Source organism: Serinus canaria, chromosome 2 (assembly GCF_022539315.1).
Source record: "Serinus canaria isolate serCan28SL12 chromosome 2, serCan2020, whole genome shotgun sequence".
NCBI lineage: Eukaryota > Metazoa > Chordata > Aves > Passeriformes > Fringillidae > Serinus > Serinus canaria.
In genome coordinates this window covers 18,370,297-18,389,676 of record NC_066315.1, presented here as the reverse complement: position 1 = coordinate 18,389,676, position 19,380 = coordinate 18,370,297, and the positions used below count along the sequence as shown (strand labels likewise).

Here is a 19,380-nt window from a genome sequence, read left to right as displayed (position 1 = left end):
TGTCAAAGGTTTAATCACTAGTGTTTAATTGACAAAAAAATTGTTTCTTCTTATAAATTTTCTGTCTTACTCTACCAAACAGAAGACATATTTTAAAATAAAAACATAACATAAAAATGCCACAAGAATTTCTTAATATAAGATCTGACAGATCCAATTTATGTAAATAAAAATACTTTATATAGATTTTAGTAAATTTTAAATTACAGTTTTAAATGGTGTGTACATATATCCTTTTTTTTAAATACATATAAATTTGAATGGGATAAAACAAAAGAGAAACTTTTATTCGGGAACCAGCGAATGTTCAGTGCCATTATATTTGTGCATGAATTGACTCAGTGAATTGTAAAATAGCTGTAATTGTTTTCCCTAACGTGCTTTGTTTTCCTTGATGCAATAGATTTTTGTGTGCAGGGGGAGTGTGTGTTGTGGGATGTTTGTATACTATTGATTTTATAACAATTTTTATTTACTAGCGTCAGGTGCTGTCAGCTCTAAGCCAAATAGCAAAGCATTCAGTGATTCTTGCACAGTTGGTGGCTGAAGCAGAAATTTTCCCAGTTGTGCTCACATGCCTGAAGAACTCAGATGACTATGTCAAGAAAAATGGTGCAACTTTAATTAGAGAGATAGCAAAGCATACGCCTGAGGTAAAACCTTGAAAATGCAAATACAAGGTCATATCATTAGATTTTACACTTTAAATAAAACACAGGATTATTCTGTCATTTGCTTTTTGAAAGGGAGGGCAAATGGCTGTTTGGCATGTTCATTGGAAAATATGGAAATGCTGATATTATGGGATGTGTATTGAATATAAATTGGGCTAGGAAACTGGGAATCATGAAATGTATACCTAGCTACTTCATTCTATGAGATATCAGCACAGAGAGGGAGCTCTTGGATGACAGTACTGTCAGTCCTAGATATTAAAAACATTATGAGAAAAGCCTCACAGAAGTCATGATACCAGCTAATAAATTGCAAGATCATCCTTTAACAATAACAGGCGGTGAGTGTCTTTTTAAAAATCTTCAGGGGTGCTGAGATCACATTTTAATTATTTTCCAATGACAGCGAAGGTCAAAAATTCTCTTATTTATTATTAACCTGATAGTAACTTGAGTTTGTAATTTGAGTTTGAGCATTTACAGTGTTTTTGCCCATAGGAAGGTGGGGATTTTTGGCAAAGTCAATACAGAATAAATAGGAAAACCATATAATTATAACTATGATAATCTGTCAGACTACAGAGATAATTAAAAGGCTCTAAATATGACTTTTGAATGAAATATAAGCCATGTATTTGTGGAACACACTAATGCTGAGCATAGTAATTTCAAAATCATGATGCTAACTTAACAACTGAGAAGTGTTTAAACATGAATGTTGTGCAGCTTCTTCAGCCTGCCAGTCTTTAAGCTGGTGATAAAAGTTTACAGTCTTGGCACATTTCCTGCTTTCTCTCTGTACCTCATGGGCCATGCAACTTCACTTCCTCAAAAAAGTAAAGAAATTATCATTACCAAAAGGGGGCTCTAGTGTCAGAAGTGGAGACCAAACTCAGGATTGCAGGTAAAGCCAGAAGAGCTTCTGGCACCAGATCCTCCATGCAAGAGGAACTGGCTATGCTAGCAGCTCTCCAAAGGAGCACTGGGAAGCATCTTGGTGACTCCCAAGATGCTTCCCAGTCACAATCCAAGTTAATCCATGTCTGACTCAAAGTGACAGAGATGACTGTCCAGCTCTGGGAACTCTATTCAAGCAATGCATGTTGCAGTGGACACAGGCTGGCAAATGGTGTTTCTAGAGGACTTGGCTGTGTCATTTGAGACTCATGGCTTTTAGATCTCTCTAGCTGAAGATGCAGTAAAATTCATGTGAAGGTCAGCAGCAGAGGGACTTGGAATGAGGGTTGAGGAACACAGTAGGAGCTCTGCACATCCAGGTGCACATGTCTGTGTCCAGATGTAGGACTTGGTTGCCACAGGCTGTAATTCACAATCATGTGAACAGATTTTCCTAAGTACTAACTGAAAGTTTCATCTGGCTGTTTCATGAAGAAAACAATCACCTTTTAAAGACCCTTAGACAAAGGTGGATTTCATATTTATAGAAATCAACTGGATTGAGAATTAATGTGCCTCCATTTTGTTAATTTAATTTTGATTTTTAAGAACTTTTGCTTTGGAATCTGTAGGGAGAATGGGGTATACTTAAAAACGTGGAAGAAAATTACAATAAGAAGAAGATATAATTTTGATTTCTATGCATTATTGATATCATCCATATTCTACTGCTGTCCCTCAAGTGATGTGACAAGTTTGCTTTTGGTAGAAACCCATGTTGCATTGCTTGATTATTATTTATAAGCAAGGCTATGTCATTTGGCATTCTGGGGCAGACTCCATTACCCATCAAGTGTGCTCCCTGGACACTTCCCTCAGAGCATGCTAATGTGGCAGAATGGTGCAGCCCAAGTCAGTTTTGCACATCCAGAACAGTTGTCCTTGGCTTCAAGCCTCGGCGTGAGGATCCACAAAGGATTTTATGCCACAGAGGCAATTTAGAATGCAGGTGAGAGGAGGAATGGGCCTTTGCCTCTGTCACTGCACAGAACATAGGATGTTAGTTTGGGAATGAGGGACCATTAGGATGAAACAGGATCTGGCTCATTAGGTGCATCTTCAGGATCAGCCCCCTGTGATAGGCTGTCATTTGCACATTTCTCTGGTGTGTGATGATGGAGTTGAGAATGTGTCATTCTATGCTATACAGCATCAAGGATTCAGAGCCCTGATTTCCTTGTAGTAAAGTCAGTCAAAAACACAGCAGCAAATCAGCCTCGTTCCTGAAAACTTGATTCTGCACTTAGTTCCCAACAGTCTGTATGATACATCGCTTTTGTTTTGTAAAACAGGAGCAGTACATTAAAAGGCTTCTCTGATATGGTTCTTTATTGCCTGTTGATACTTCAGAGTATCTAATCTCTTCTGTTTATCTTTTCAGCTTTCACAGTATGTAGTAAATTCAGGTGGAGTTGCTGCTGTGATTGATTGTATTGGCAGCTGCAGAGGGACTGTCAGACTGCCTGGCATCATGACACTTGGTTATGTGGCGGCTCATTCGGAGAACCTGTCAATGGTAGTGATTGTCTCCAAGGTTAGCTATCACTTTGTTGTCTTCCTGTAGTTCTTCAGCAGTATTCTTTGGTACAGATACAAATTAACATAGGCAGAGAATGTATTTTGTGACAGGATTATATACTTGCTCTCCATGAATGCACTTTCTCCTAGTATTGCTGCTTTCTATGACTGAAATTCTGTGGCAACCTGATAACACGCTGTCTTTGTGGCGTTGAACCTTTTACAGAACATTGTGGATTAGTTGGAATTACAGTGTGTGATTTTTCTGTGTTGCAATTGCGTGGGGACAGAAAATAAGTCACTGAATTTCTGTAGCCTGCTTCCTCTTAAAATGTGTATTTGTGGCTGCATCAAAAGCTCCTTTGGAACAGATGTGTTTAAAGGTGTGTTCTTCATTGTACAAGTGTGGCTCTGCTAGTGCTGCTGGAGTATCTTGCAACAGCCACTTTCAGACTTGAAAAGACCTCAGTTTCTTATGTAATGTGGTTTGATTCAGTTCTGCAAGGGACATTTCAAATGAGTTAAGTTATACCTTTGCAGATTTAAATAAATTCTACTGGGCAATGATATAGAAGAGGGAGAATTTGCAATGTTTGCAATAAGTGAAATTAGTGCCTGGCCTAGTAGTCTGAATAATGCTAACTAATGACAGAAGGAAGGAAATGTTCACTAACATTTTTGACCCTTTTTCACACTATGTCAGTCATTCAAAGCGTATGTGTGAATGGAGCAACAAATAATAGAAATAAAGAAACAGAAATATTCTAGTAGAAATGTAAGTTGAAAAATGGAAGTTGCTACAACATAATATAGTATGCAGGAAAAGCAGGAATGATAAAAAAATGCTCTTCTGTATCATAATTGAATGGAACTGCTGTGAGAGCTTTGTAGGGATCTGGGCAAACTTTGATGAACTTAAATGTGGTAATGAATGATCTACAAAAGAGATAATAATAAACTTCAATAAACCAGAAACCCATTAAGAAAAAAAAAAGCTTCAGGGGAAATTAAATTGTGGAGTGGTACATAGTGCTGAGGATGGGGCTTGGTAAGCTGGAACCATTTGAAAGAAATGCACTGTGGTATAACCATATGCAGTTAGACACTGATGATGTTATGATGTAAAGTGATGGTTCCATTCCATGGTACTCTAACCTGGAAAGGATGAATTTTGAACAATGATTTCTGGGATCATACTGGACAAACACTTCATTGTGGTCTTCTGCTAAAAGGCAGTGGCAAAACCCCCCACAATTTAGTTCTTTGTGGTATGAAAGTGTAGGAGATGAAGCATTATTGGAAAAGAGAAGTTAATCTATTTGTTTTAGTAATATATATAGTTCTACTGTCTGTATTTGAAAAGTATCTTGGGGAAAAAACCCAAAACAACAAAGCAGAAAACTGTGCAGAAAAGAGTAAAGAAGGATTCATGGGATGGAGAAAAAGGTTTCTTTGGACAGAGGTTTAGTAGCCTTGCCTTACCTAAAGCAGCACAAAATGTTTCCTGTTGGAGTGTTTTGGCATAAAATACCAGCTACTAAGTAGTTGTGGAAAAAGTATAAAGACCCTGAACCAGAACAACTTTAGTGACAGCTGGATGTGAGATCTCCACCTCTTGATGTCTGCAAATCAAAAGTTGAAGCCCTTCTTGAAGTGATTGGGTGAGTCAAACATGAACTAGTGGATTCAAGAAGAGGTTGATAAGTTGAAATTTAGTGCTGTGGAAAGTAAAAAAAGAAAGACTCAGTGATTGAGCCCTTCTGGTCTTAAACTGATTTCATAGAATCAGCAGCACTCAAATTCTTTTATTTTCAGTCTGAGAAAAACTGCCATCTTTACTCAGTACAGCCTAAATTATGTTGTGTATTCTTTTTACACCATAAATTTGCATGTTTGTTCAAACCGCTCTCTGACTTAGAATGTTGAATCTGTTTCTTTCTAACCATATTTATTAATATTTATTAAAAATTCTTGCTAGTCATAATGCTGTAAAAGTATGACACTGCTAGCATGCATTCTCTTGCAGCTTTTTTCAGAAGAGTGTAAATAGAGAAACATTTTCTAACTATCTGTATCTGTTTCGCATTGTCGTTCCCTGGTCTACATTTGTAAAGGTTGTGCTTTTGATTAATGCTACAGGGAATACCTCCACTGTGCCTCTGCTTGGTAGAAGAACATGAAGATCATATTAAGGCAGCAGCTGCTTGGGCCTTGGGACAGATTGGAAGACACACTACTGAGCATGCACGTCATGTTGCAGTAGCAAACGTGCTGCCCACACTGCTCGATATCTTTATGGACCCACGCAGCTCAGAAGATCTAAAAACAAAAGCAAGTAGATTTGTAGTATTTGCAGTATGGTATATTAATTGTAATCAAGAGGTTTAAGTGCTTAAAAACTACTAAATTATGTGGTTTTATTGATGCTCACTGAGTCACAGCTTTCCTGGGTGCAGTATCTGGAGGCTGTGGCACTTATTAGGGGACTGCCTGGTCCTAATGCATGTGCATATGGTGTATACCAAATCATATGCTACAGCCACCACAGTCTAATCCCTTATTTTTTTCCCAGTTTAGATCAGAGTTGCATAGACCCATATTGCTGTAATTTCTTGTGACTCATTTCTAATTATCCACTTCTTTTTTTGCAAGTATAAGCTCTTGTAGAAAATATTACAGTCCTTGTAATAATTTTGCCGACATTTTTATTATTATAATAAAACTGTAACAGCTAATCAAGGCTCTGCTCTTTAAAACATGCAACTGCCCATATTTAGGGCCTTTCCTTGAGTGGGAGCCAGTTTAGTAAAGTGTATTTCTGAGCAACAGTAAGAGTGCAATAGGACAGGATATGATCTCCCATGTTGCACTATGCTCCTGTATGTTCCACTGAAATACCACATTCCTTGTAAAGTACCTTTTATGTAGTAATTTCCAGTAGTCCCAAAAACAATGAAGCCAAATTAGCTGTACCTGTGATCCTGCCCAAGAAGGTTACTTCTGCTTGTATCAGTCAACACTGAAATATGCACCAATGTACAATTGTTTCACTCTCTCTTTTCCCCCTGCCTGGACCGTACTGTGCTTTGCTACCCCAGACCAGCAGCCTCTCCTAGTAAGCCACTTCTAAAATACAATCCTTTAAAATATGTTTTGATTTAACTTTCTTATTATATTAGAGTACTTCAATTTACCTTAAAGGGTCTACTCCAGCTTTCATTATAGTCAAAGGAAAATTGCCATTTCTTTGACCGTAGATAACATAATAATAATATGATGCACTGTAGGTTTTGAGGTTTAATAAAGCTAAGTAGAGAATTGATTCTTCATTAAGTGACCTGATACCATAGTTTCTATTCAGAAATTGCTCATTGAAAATTCTGATCAATTTGCTTTTTTGATCAGACTTCAGTGATATATATGAATTCTTGTTGTTGTCGTTGATATCTTACTACAGAAAGTTTATTTTGTATTTCAATAGACTAAGAACGCCTTAGAGAACATTCTTCAGAAATGCACGTATCTTCCAGCACTTGAACCCCTGCTTCATGAGGCCCCTCTCAGTATTATGCCTCATATTATTGGGCAGTTTAGTAAGGTAAGAAAAGGTTCTTCTTGGTGACTAATATGTTAATTGCTAATTGTTTTCCATTTAGCCACGCTAAAGGTGTCTTTGTTTTCTCAGGATCCTCAAGCATCCCCTTCCAAAGCAGTTTGGATCCTGTTCTTTTGTCTTATACAGCTGGATACTGTTTCATTTGGAATCTGCCATAATTCATCCTAAGACTGAGAAAACAGTTTCTTATAAGCAAGGTGTTTTTTTCTTCCTTGCCTCTTGAGATTAAGTGGAATATTAACTCACGTGCAAATATTTTCGCTGAGCCAATGTATCACATAAATCCCAGTCACATCTGTTTTAGATAAACTACAAGCTGTCTGTACAGCAGTGACTTAAGTCAGATATTTTACAATAATATAAAGGCTTCACTCCTTTTTTCCTGATTAATTTTCAGTTACAAATAAATGTAAAAATTTCAAATCTTTTCTCATCCCTCTCAAAATTTTGAAACTTAGTTTTTTAATACATTGTTGATTTGAATGCAGCATGTAAAAGTGATACAATTTACTGAAAATATTTAAAATTTGTAAGTAATTGCAAACTAACTAGGAGACTTGCAGTGTCTGTCATGTTCAGCTCATGCTGGGAATCCTGTTCAACTACAGACCATGTATTGTGCAGTACTCTGCAGTGTAACCTGTTAGCAGGGTATACCGAGCTCTGTGGGTGAGATGCTCTTTCTGGAAATGGCCAGGTAAAACACTCTTGATACTCAGTTCTGATTATGACAGATCTGGAAGCACTGCTGTTGGTAGTACAGATTCCTGATTACGTTGCCACAGTTTCATTTCTCCTGTCTTCTTGCTAAGTCTGTTTAAAGACTGGAGATTTACACAGAATCCAGTCCCTTTTGCTTCTCTGTTCTGACTGGAGCAATTAATGAGCCAAGTGCACAGCAATTGGTTTTCCAGTGTATATTTGAACATTGCTTTCTATTGAAATGGTTTTGTGCCCTTCATATCAGCTGAAATTTTGTATTGTTTCAATTTTCTCCTTTGCCTATACATTATTAAACTGTACTTGTCTGGTATTTGCTCTTCTGAAGTATACTCTTAATTTTAAGTTCTCTGTAGTAAACACATTTTTCTCTCCTATACCACAGCTTGGGAATTTCCTATTCTTACAGCTGTGGTCTGTTACTTCTGAGGGCTTATTTATGGCACAACAAAAGCCTTATTTCCAAGCTGTGCTTCAAGATAGGGTGCTATTTGTTTTTCGTGCTGGACTGTGCATTCGCGTTTTCAGAGTTTGTGCAGTTCTGTGCTGTCCCAGGTTGGACTGGGGGAAGAGACTGTGTCTCAGAGGTTCTCTCTCTTTAGGGCCCCTTCCCAGAGAGTTTTCTGTTGTCTTATCCAGCCTGGAAGTCACAGTGTGGAGGAGGAAGGCAGGGAAAGGGCCATATCCTGTCTCCTTGCTAGTTCCTCCTTGGCAGTTCTTGTTGTGGGAGAGATGTGAAAACAGACGTCTGTTCAGTTCCCACTACGAAAAAATCACAGTTGTTCCTGACACTTCTGTGGAGCACAGAATAGAGAGAAGTCTTTGTGCTCTCCTGCTTTTTCTTTACCTGTCTGTTGATTTTGTACAGCCCAGAGGAAACACAGAAATGAAGGTTGTTTGCCTGTATGCATGGAAGAAATTCTGTTATTTTTCTTCATCCTTTTAGGCATTCCCTTTCTCATTTGAAGCTCTTGTTTTATACTGAAATACAGTCAAATTTATGTCTTAATGTCTGACCAGTGTGGAAGCTTACAAAATGCTTTTGCCCTCATAATCTGTAACTCTCAGATTTGGTTTTGAACGCATCTGGTTTTGCTGTAGATGCAGCTGACATCTTGCATTATCTTTGTGTCTTTTTCTCTCTATTTTTTTTTTTTTTTTAATAATATTGCAGCCCTATGGGGCTATGGACTACATGCTGTCATTCTCCCTCGCCTGGCCCAGCCCCCATCTCCCTGCCTTCATTCCTCCCTCCCTCCTCCCTCCCTCCTCCCTCCCTGCCGTCCTCTGGACAGAGCTGCGTATTGGCATCACTCAGGGAGCACAGAATGTTATTGTCTGATCGTTTCTGCTTCTCATCCCCTTTGGCTGCAGAAACTTCACGTTTTTGCTTTGTGTGTGTGTTTGTAAAAGGCTTCCATGGCTACACAGTGTGTTAAAGGATTTTAATATCTAGGAATTTAATAGTAGCATGTAATGCTTCAAGGCTGTATTGTTCACTTGCAACAATTCTCAGTATTGTTTTCATGCACTAATCTATACTAGATCATTATAATGATATAAAATTCAGCTCTACAATTAAACTGTGGGAATTGACATAAAAGACCTGAATAACTTGGTTTAAGTGGAACAGATGCTGTTGTTACTCCATGTTAGTGTTCTGTTTTGATTATCTATCTATTCTTCACAATCTTATTGTCTCTGTAGGAATAATTCAAGAAATATTATTTATGTGAGGATAGATATTAAATCCATTATTTTATATATGTTATGTATTAAAGTACATGATAAACTATGTTGTAATCATAAAGGGCTGGTTTCTGGGTTTTTTTCCCTATACAGCTGGGTGTTATAATACAGTAGTCATTACAGATGTTGTTTCTCTGATTTTCCATTTTATCTCTCCTCTGAATTAAAAACAAATAAGCAATATTTGAGCCTAGTGGCATACAGATTAATTCAAAAGAATTTTTTTTAATGTACTATTCTGTGCGTAGGTGTTACCACGTGACAGTAAAGCACGTCGTCTCTTTGTAACAACTGGTGGACTTAAAAAGGTTCAGGAAATAAAAGCAGAATCTGGGTCACTTCTTCAGGAATATATCAACACTATTAACAATTGCTATCCAGAGGAAATAGTAAGGTAGGGAAAATGAAATTTAAAGAATTCATACTTGTAATGTTGTTTGATGTTTTTCACAGGAACAACACAAAGGAAGGATTTAAAATAGTAATTTAACTCTTGTGTGAATTTTGGTTTTAATAAAACCAAAACGTAACATTTGGTTAATTGCCCCAGCGGTAACACAACTTCTGGACATATACATTAGAATGCTTTCTCTTTTTGTATTTGGAATCAAATTTCTTTGTCTGTCAACAAAGCGCAAATAATCAGGCCCTTGCAGGAAAGTGTGATGAAAAGTCAGTCCTGCACTGCCCAGATGGACTCTGAGTCTTCAGTGTACCCACTCATATTTATGAATGTCTGTGGGAAATTTATTTTGGTAACTTATTTGTGGATTACTTAGGCTCCAAAAATACAGGTATTGGTGAATCTTTGGTTGCATCCTTGACTTTCATAATGGTGTGTCTGAATTAGAGGCTCCTTTGAAACTTCCTCTGATGTACACAGAGTCCAGAGGCTCTCCTGCACAGTTGATCTGCCCACAGCTGCCCTTCCTCCCTGAGCCTCATCACAAGGCTTAAGTGTTATATAAAAGGACCATACACCAGCTGTCTGCACCAAGTTGAACTTTGCCCTTAATGAATACAGAAACACTATTAAATAGCTTACAGTCAAAGTGTCACCATCCTAAATTGTAATAATGAGAGAAATGCCCTCCTAGATTCTAGATATCCATTTACCAGTCCTTCACTCCATCAACACATCAGAAGGATGTTGTACTCATGTACTCCCTCTACAGGCTCTGAAAATCTGCATCATCAATTTTAATTACAGCAGTAGAGTTCTTCAGCTAATAGTAGCTAGAAACTAAGTCTCACAAAATGAAGCCCACTTTGTCTCTACAAAGAAAAGCCAGTGGCTGTCAAATGGGTAAAAGCAAAGTCATAAAGAAATTTTATTCTGCAGCTCGTACTTCAGAGGGAAAGAGGAATTTCTTTATGCTTTTCTGGATATTAATAATGTTTCTTTGTTATAGCTGTTTTTCCCCCTGTAAATGAAAAAAGGTTACTCATCTAGCCTGGGATGTAATAAAGGAAAAGGCTCCTCTGAGCATCTCTTGCTTGCCTGTCTGTGCTTCTGCCTGATGTTGGTTGTGCTGCCTGAGGCACAGCAGCTGTGATAGAATCCAGCTCTGGGTTTGTCCTGGAGACCTGTTATTTTGGGCTGTTTGCAGACTGAATATAGTAATGCATTGGAAAGTTAGCTTTACAAGTCACAGAACTAATAGGAGGTTTAAAAAGAGTTTAATTATGCAGAAATTATTCAGAAAAATGAAAATTAACAAGGTAAATAGATTTTCCTTCAAGAGAAAGCATTGGGGATTTTTTGGACTATATTTTAGGCCAACATTACATAGAAGTGTGTTCCTGTCTCTTTATAGTTGAAGCTTTCAGGACTCAGAGGTGGCAATTCACAGGCCTGCAAAGCTAGAAATGTACTGAGATGTATGTTTTTAGAATAATACAGTATTAAATTTGAGATACTCTTAACCTGGAAAACAAGAACTTAAATGCAGCTTTGATACTTGCATATTGGATGCATGTAGTTGGTCCATTGTGGAAAACCAGTTGAATGACAGCAGGACAATAATGGGACCATAGAGTCCTACTCTAATGAAAACCTCCTGGATAGTGTCCATCCTTGAGTGGCATTAGAGAGAGGTGGTCACTGCGACAATTTTTTTTGTTCCAGAACCAGTGTCCCTCTCATGAATGTAGACTTCATGTGAGTTTTGGGGTGTGTGCTTATGTCTGACATAAGCAGCAGACTATTGTCATTTGCAGCTGACAGTTGTGTGTAAACTCATGCTTTTTTGTTAAAGGCCATGATTTCAAAAGAAGCCAGCCCCTACATTTTTAAGTAAAGACAATGCTTATGGCAGCTGGACCTATCTATCTAAAACATAGCTGCTTACCTACATGCTCTAAAAGAAGTTAAATATATTTTAAAAAACCTGACTTCCAAGTATAAATGATAATGTAAGTTGAAAAGTAGGTTGTTAAAACATTGTAGGGGAGTAACTGTAGAATTCCTTGACCAGCGTTTAATGCTAGGATTTTTCCCTGATCTGTAGGAATTTGCATAGTGTTTCATTTCTTTGCACAGAGCATACCTTGTAGTCTAACACACAAACAAAATGTTTCTCTTTCAGGTATTATTCCCCTGGATATTCTGAGACGCTCCTGGAAAGGGTGGAAAATTACCAACCAGTTTTATAAACTTCAGTGTTTTATTAGAGCTGCATTTCATGTTTATGTCTTTATGACTGTAATACAAATACAGCTGTTGAAAGCCTTGCTTGATTCTCAAATCTCTTTCTACTATTTGAACTACTGAAAAAGCTCAGCAATTCTAGCACGCTACATTTTGTTCTTTATAAACTTGTTTGTTGCTAAGTTTTGTTCCTTTTTGGTTTACTTTAAGATATTGCCACATATATGAATGGAATTTCATGCAGGGGTGATGATTTATCACAGAAGCTTTTTTAGAATCAATAATTTCCTTTTCCTTCTGCAAGAAAAGTTTGTTATCTCATTCAAATTTTAGCCCTCTCAGTACAATTACCCTTTTCTCCTTTTGCCTTTGTATATTGTTTAAAGCTTCCCAGGCTTGATAAGGGGAAAAAAAGCTGGCCCCTGTGCTTTTTCTAATTATGGAATTCTTTATGCACTGAGATTCCTCCTACTGCTACCCTTGAGGAAGTAAAGTTTTGTGATTTTACATCTCCAAACATGTTAGTAGCAGCTAAACAAAGAAATAATCAGAGATGAAGATGATACAAGGGCTGAATTCTTCATTATATGGTAGTGTGGTGATCCTGGCCTGGTAGATAATACTACAAAAATCTTTTGCAGAAGTCCTCCTAATTAAGGCAGGATTTGCTGTGGAGGAAAGGAGCAATACACTGTTTGGTCTGTGCATGGTTGTTCCTCTTGAGAAGGACAGAGCAGAACTTCCATGGACACGAAGGGAAGGACCCTGGGATGTTTGGTTTGCAGGGGTCAGCAGCACATTGGTGTGGCTCAGAAGAGAGGAGGTTTGCTTGGCTGCAGGAACACTGATAGCAAAGTTCTGAGCACATTCAGAGGGAATCTGAGGACACTTAGGTCGCACTGATTGGACTGATGGGACTGAGGTGGCTTAGGATTTATCCTTCAAGAGCTGAAATAGCTGAAGAGTTGGGTTAAAACACATTTGGAACTTAAGTCTTGAAGCTGCAAGATCACATCGACATAGAGGTGTGAGCTCTTTCCCACCTGAAGAACATCCTGAAACTATTTTTACCTTCTTTTGGAGAGTGAAAAGACTTCTACATTCTGCTTACTCCTCTGGTGTACCACACAGCAAACAACCCTATAATCTTCCCTAATATGTAATTATCATTTACCATTTTTTGTTCTAACCATTTTTCTTTTTCTCATTTGCAGATTTGCAGCAGTTTGGGGGAGTGTTTGTTGTTTTATTTTGTTGGGGTTTTTTTTGTTTGTTTTGGCTTTTGTTTTATTTTGGTTTGGGGGTTTTTTTTGGGTTTTTTTTTTTTGGTTTTTTTTTTGTTTTTTTTTAATTTTTCCTGAAGGGTATTAAACAGTGTTTCTGGAATGGGATGTGGAAATACTGGCAGCCACAAGGAAAGACAGTATTTGAAACCTTCACTGGAGAGAAACTTACCAACTTTCTTAAACATAATGGGTTTATAAAAGAAGGATTATCTCATCTATTACCTGTAAAGCAGAAGCAAAGACTGATTGCAGTTGGAAATTATTTAGGGTGGCTTTTCTTTGCCAAATTCCGAATTGCTGTTTTTTAATTCTTGCCAGCATATTTTTCAACAGTTCACAAAAATATTGGTGGGCCATCCTCTGTTACAATTTATTTCTAAAGAGGGCTGTGCTCCTGCTGTGAGGTACTTGGTGCTCTCAGACTCTGCTTTTCAGGAGGAGCAGGGGATGCACAGTACCTTACTGTATGGAGACAGAGACAGAAACTGTTGGAGTCATGAATGTTGGTATAGAATCCACAGCAGATGGGTTCTTTCCTTAGCCCACAGCTAAGTGAAAACCCTTGGAACTGACTAGCTTCTACCAAATGCCTTTTTGATTTTAGAGTTTATATTCTGACATTAATGCTGGGATATTCTGGCACTATTAATGCTAGTGGAAAAACTTTGAGACTTTTAACAAGAGTGTTGTTAAGAGTCAATAATTTTAAGTCAATACTCAATAATTTTCTCACGTGCATTATGGATATTTAAAAATCAAATCTTGTACAACCTCTGAAACAAAATGCAATGGAAAGGCTTCAAGACAGTCTTGAAGCCTCTATTTTCCCTACCAGAGCAGAAGTGGTGCCGAGGGCTGTGTGCAGATGGGAGGCAGCAGAGGCATGGAGCTGTGTCCCCACCGCTGCCTCGTGTGCTCGGGAGCACCCCCACCCCACACAATGCTAATGTATATGTTTTGTGCAGAGAGAGCAAAGAGGCTTCAGTCCCCTGACAAATGTGCTCCTGCTGTGTCACACTGTGCTACACTGTAAGGATTCCACAGGGTTAAATTTCAATGCCTAAACAATTTGTTCACAGCCTTTTCACAGTCTTTTTCTGATTCCTGACAAAGGAAATGATTGCACAAGGCAAACCTTCAAAGCGATCTGATTGTGTAGAGTACAATCTAAATCAGACCTAGCATAAATACATCTTTACATCCCTGGGCAGCTCTGGCCTAGGCCAGTGGCTGTTTGGCCCCTTGTTGCAGGATTCCTGGACGATGCCACATCCCATTAGGCTGTGGCAGTGCAAAGCCCTCTCCCACGTAGTTTGAGACCCGGCAGTTGTTCTTTGCTGGCAGCTGCTTCTCTGCCTTCACAAACACCTTGGGGCTGGAGGCTTCCCTGGAGGTACACGTCCACACAAAACAGATCTTACCCTTTACAACAGAATTATTGCTAATTTGTATTTTACTAATGGAACTATGGCAAGAGTTGCTTTTTTCCTGTAGTGTTTCAAAAGGTGTTTCTTCAGTGTTTCTATTCCATCCTTTCATTTGGTTTAAGTCATAATCTAAAACTATATTAATGTTTGTAATAGCTGCTCTGGCAGGCTTCAAGTGTGTGTCATTTGTCTCAATTTCATATAATAAAATGTAGATTTGCATTTTAATTCGTTCAAATGCTGTTTTCATGCAAGTGTGAGACTGTGGTGCTAGAGAAGATGAACAACAGGCTCATTTTGCAGCTTGGCCCCTACACTGCCTTTGGATGTTTGTCTCATCTTACCACTCAGCAGTGCCTGCTTTGGAGCTTAGGACATACAGGCATTTCAAATAAGAGTCCCTCTCACAGAGGTGGCTTATTAAGACACACAAAGACAATTAAGCCAGTGCTTTGGCAGAAATAAATATAAGCCCTTAAATAATTTTGCCTGTTCCTTTGACTGTGGCATTGGGACTTTTCAACTCAAGTCTCTAAAGATCTTCTCTGGGGGCCTGAGCCGTGATTTCTGCATTACTACAGTTATTATTAGATCTACAGATGTAAACCAGGGCCTTGACAGAACTTGTGGATGTGTAGAACTTGTACCATATTTCATTCAGCAGATGGATTAACTTGCCTACAAAAGCTCCTTTCTTTATCTGAATGAGTGGAAACGTAGAGGATCTGAAAAGGGGAAATTCAAGGAGTTCAACTCTTGTGCATATCATATGTTCTGCATGTCCAGAGGGATTTACCAAGGGATTGCTTTGTCTCATCTGAAGTGATCAAGCTGCTGGAGATCTGCATCTTAACAAACAAATGAACAATATGTTGAAGGAGTTGAATGGAACTGGTGGAGGAAATGAACCTCATATTGTGACATAAAGCATAAAGTTACTGTAATTAGGAAGTGGATGGAGTGTGAGTAGATCTTCAAGTGTTCTTGATTTGGACTAGGGGGTTGTGCATTGGCCTGGCCCAAGGGAAATTTTAAGCATGGAAAATGCCAGGGGATGCTTTCAACTTTGTTATAAATTGGAGTCCTCTGAGTTCTGGATATGAAGGGGAGGCAGACAATTGTCTCACCATGTGAGGAATCTGTGAAAGCATGCTTGCCTCAATTTCTTCCCTAATGGCTGCTTGGTTTCCAGTATCTTGGCTGCTGGAATTTTAGATCTCCCTTTGTGACCGGTGGGGGAAGGAAATATGGAGTAGGACTGGATTGCAAAGCCACTTCTCACACTGACATAGGATTGCTTTTATGGTCTTGGATAATTATTACAAATCCCTATGATTCATCATCTTCATCTGTGAAGTATCTGTTCTACTTCTTTGTTAACTTACAGAAGTGCTGGGAAAATTAAATTCATATGAGAGATTGATGCAGCAGAACTTAAGTTCTTTTTAACTAATACCATATTCAGAAAGAATTATTGTTCAAGAACCTACAAAAATTTACCTAGATTTTTAGAACTGGAGTTGAACTAAGAGTCAGTGGATCTTGTGAGTTTCCTCATCTGAATTTAAAGGGATCACAGAGAAAGAGCAAATTATTAGATCTTGTGACTATACTAAAACTATTGATGTTATTTTTGTATAATACTGATAATATTGATGCTACTGTGCTTTATTCTGCAGCCAGCTCTGTAATTTAGCTAGTGAAAATACTAATTACCTTATTACCGCTGTACTGTATTTCTAGATACAGCACAAAAGACTGAGTTAGAAAATATGTATGAGCAACACTAACACATATTTTGATGATGAGAATGCCTATTAAACCAGGAAATGATTTTTTGCTGCCTTTCAGGAGAAGTTCCTCCTGCTTGGGTTAAGCACATTCATGGCTGTGTCCCCCTTGCCCGGAGGTCGCGTCACGAGCTCCGAGTGCTGAGGGACTGGAGCTGCTGTCCATAGCAGAAACTGGTTGTGTTCACTCTCAGGCATCAGCAAGCCATGGAGAGGAACAGTGCAAGGCTGCTAATGTAATCCATTTAGCATATTTCCACAGAGATTTTGAAGGCTTGCTTTTCTTCAAAAATATATGCTTGTTCCGACTCCAAACTGAGTTAAATTATAGGTACCCAGATTAACAATAGCTGTTCTGTATTTTATTCCTTTTGTTACAAAAGTTCAACTTCAAGAGGCGAGAAAAGTGTTTTAATCTATTTCTTTAAAACAAAGCCTTTGATTACTTGTTTGTCAAATTTAGCAGCAGAACTCTTCATAATCTTATGATGAGATCTGTGCCCTTTGCTCTCAAGGAAAGTTTTGTTGTCACTGATGCAGACTAGTGATGTGTTTTATCCCTGTTGTCCTATTTATAATTAGGTCTGATGTCCTCTGAACACGTTCACCTTTCAATATTAGGTCAGTGTTAAAGCCATTATCAATCTAAAAGGTTGGATTGCTATCAGGATCCAGCCTTTGTTGCCCCACAGTGCTATAAATTATATTACAATCTATTGTTAAAAATTAATAATATGCAACATAGAGGTCTGATGGAATCATGTTAATGAGAATACTGAAGCTTCATTGACTTGCAATATCATTAGAGCTCTGAGACAGGTTTATAGCCTTGTGCAAACTATATTTGTGTTGGTTTACACACAGTATTTATTTGGGCACACCCAGCCAAATGTTTCCTTACTAAATTAAAGTAAATGCTGGTTAGTTCAATGAACTACAAAGATATATAGTGTAATTTCAGGTTCTCAAGTCACAGAAAATAAGCCCCAACAATGGAAATCAGCAGAGAATCAAAAATGATGGATATACTAGAGTGAATATGAACCAAGAGGGAAGGGAGTTCACTGGGCTGGGTGCAGTTAATATTTTGTGACTCAAGTAATGTGTAAAATTTAGAAATAACAGCTCCCATTTGTAGTCTGCCCTGGTCTTTATGTAACTCCTCCCTGTACAGACATATGTACACACCTGCAAGCATAGTCAACCAAAATGTATTCAAAATTACATCTGCTTTCACAAGACTTGCCTCTGTAAAGCATCTTCAGGGGCTGGTGGGTAGCTCCTGTGCTCACTAATGCCAGCTTTATGGTACTAATTTCCATCCAGGCCAGCAGCACACATCTGATTTCCACTGTAATGAGAATCAGGCACTAGATCTTCATCACCTGTGCTCTGAACAGCTCTGTTTTTTACTGGAAGCAAAGCAGAAGCAAGAAAATTACTTCCCTGCTTTCTTCTCCAACAGTGCTTCAAATGAGGGAATGGCAGGAAAATCTTTCTAGAACTGGGGGATGGCTGGTGCTCTGTGGTGGAAACATCACCTGCAGCCATGCAAAGCATGAGATGGAAAGGGAGGTTGGAGGAATCAGTAACATGCAGGTGTCTCAGCTCTTACCTGCTTTGGGGAATGGATGTTAAGGAGGCTTCAAGTTCCCCATCTCCTTTCATGGGTTATACCTCCTTGCTGTAGCTGTCCCTGAGTTGGGTCATGGGGCTCTGCCTCCTGCTCTGGGGACAGGTGATTGCTTCAGTGACACTGTGGCAGTGCTGCTCATGCCCACCAAGCATTGGATCATGATTGATACAGACATTTTTATTTTATGGAAATGAAAAGGAGGATAATTTAAGTGATTTATAAGCAGTTTAACGATACAAAACTTTATTGCTTTCAGTCACTCCAGAGCAAATCCTGTACCAGCTTATCTATGAAGGATACGAGGTCCTGGAGCACACAAGAGACAGGGAAATTTGGCAGGGGAAGGCTGAAGAGGGTTCAAGGAGAGTGGGCCTTGTGCTAGTGCTGCTTGTCTGCTGTCACAGCTGGTGGGTGGAACTGAAATTGCTCTGTCCTTAATTGCATGGGTCAAGACCCCACCCTGCCTTGGACAGAGGTACCACACCCAGAGCATATGCCTACAGGGTTGAGAGATTACAGAGTCTTCTCCCTGCCTCCATCCCATGTCCACTTGGAATCAGTGCTCCCACCTTACCTGGCTCTGGCACTGGGAGGACTTCCAGCTCCTCAGGATGCCCCAGGAGGATGTTCATAATGCTTTGAAGCTGAAAACTGCTATGAGTGCCATGTGCTGGTACTGTTCATCAGTGCCATCAATGTGTAGCTGACCATAACTCATTTTCCTGTGACAATTCCCCTGGTTGAACTGAAGCAAATGAACTGTTTTGATGACAATGTTTTAAGAAGCTGCCATTTCAGAAACTATAGCTATGCCTGTGATGTATCACCCTGAGTGACAGCAAGAGCAGAAACTTGGCTTTCCCTCTGAAGTGTGGAGCTCCAGTTTGGACCACCTCCCCTTATTTTTGTATTTTTTTTAATATTAGACATGACCTACTAGTATAAAATCTGTCAAATTTTTTGCCATGAACTCCAATTATCACAAGGTCATGAATGACTACTTTAGGCCTAGCCCTCCCCCTCCAAAGGGTTTTTTAAAATCCAGATTTGTGTTTATTCTAATGTAGGCGTGCAATGCGAATGTTTGGTAAAATTGCCATTTAATTTACAATAGAAGACTGCTTCAGCAGCTGTTTTATAGCAGTCTAACTACTCTGACCTAAATGACTGTTCTTAAGAGATTGAAAAGTAATTGAAAATGTAAGAGAGTCCAGGACCATCCTTTTTTTTTTCTGAAACATCTTTCAAATGGCTTATAAACAACTTGGATTCCTCTGCAGAATTCAGATTAGAGAGGAAAGAATGTCAGTTTACTGGGAATTGTTCTCTGACCACCTGAGAAAAATGAGTTTTTCAT

At 38.7% G+C, this 19,380-nt stretch overlaps 1 protein-coding gene across 1 annotated transcript in view; it reads left to right on the top strand.

Moving 5' to 3' along the window:
• The window catches only part of SPAG6 (sperm associated antigen 6), a 35,107-nt gene extending 21,931 nt beyond the window's left edge, over positions 1-13,176 (top strand). The window contains exons 6-11 of the mRNA XM_009085896.4: positions 480-653; positions 3,013-3,165; positions 5,289-5,480; positions 6,631-6,747; positions 9,483-9,628; positions 11,823-13,176. Of these exons, the coding sequence (XP_009084144.1) occupies positions 480-653; positions 3,013-3,165; positions 5,289-5,480; positions 6,631-6,747; positions 9,483-9,628; positions 11,823-11,889 (849 nt within the window). The 3' untranslated portion in view covers positions 11,890-13,176. The remainder of the gene's footprint in view (positions 1-479; positions 654-3,012; positions 3,166-5,288; positions 5,481-6,630; positions 6,748-9,482; positions 9,629-11,822) is intronic.
• The last annotated feature ends 6,204 nt before the right edge of the window (positions 13,177-19,380 follow it).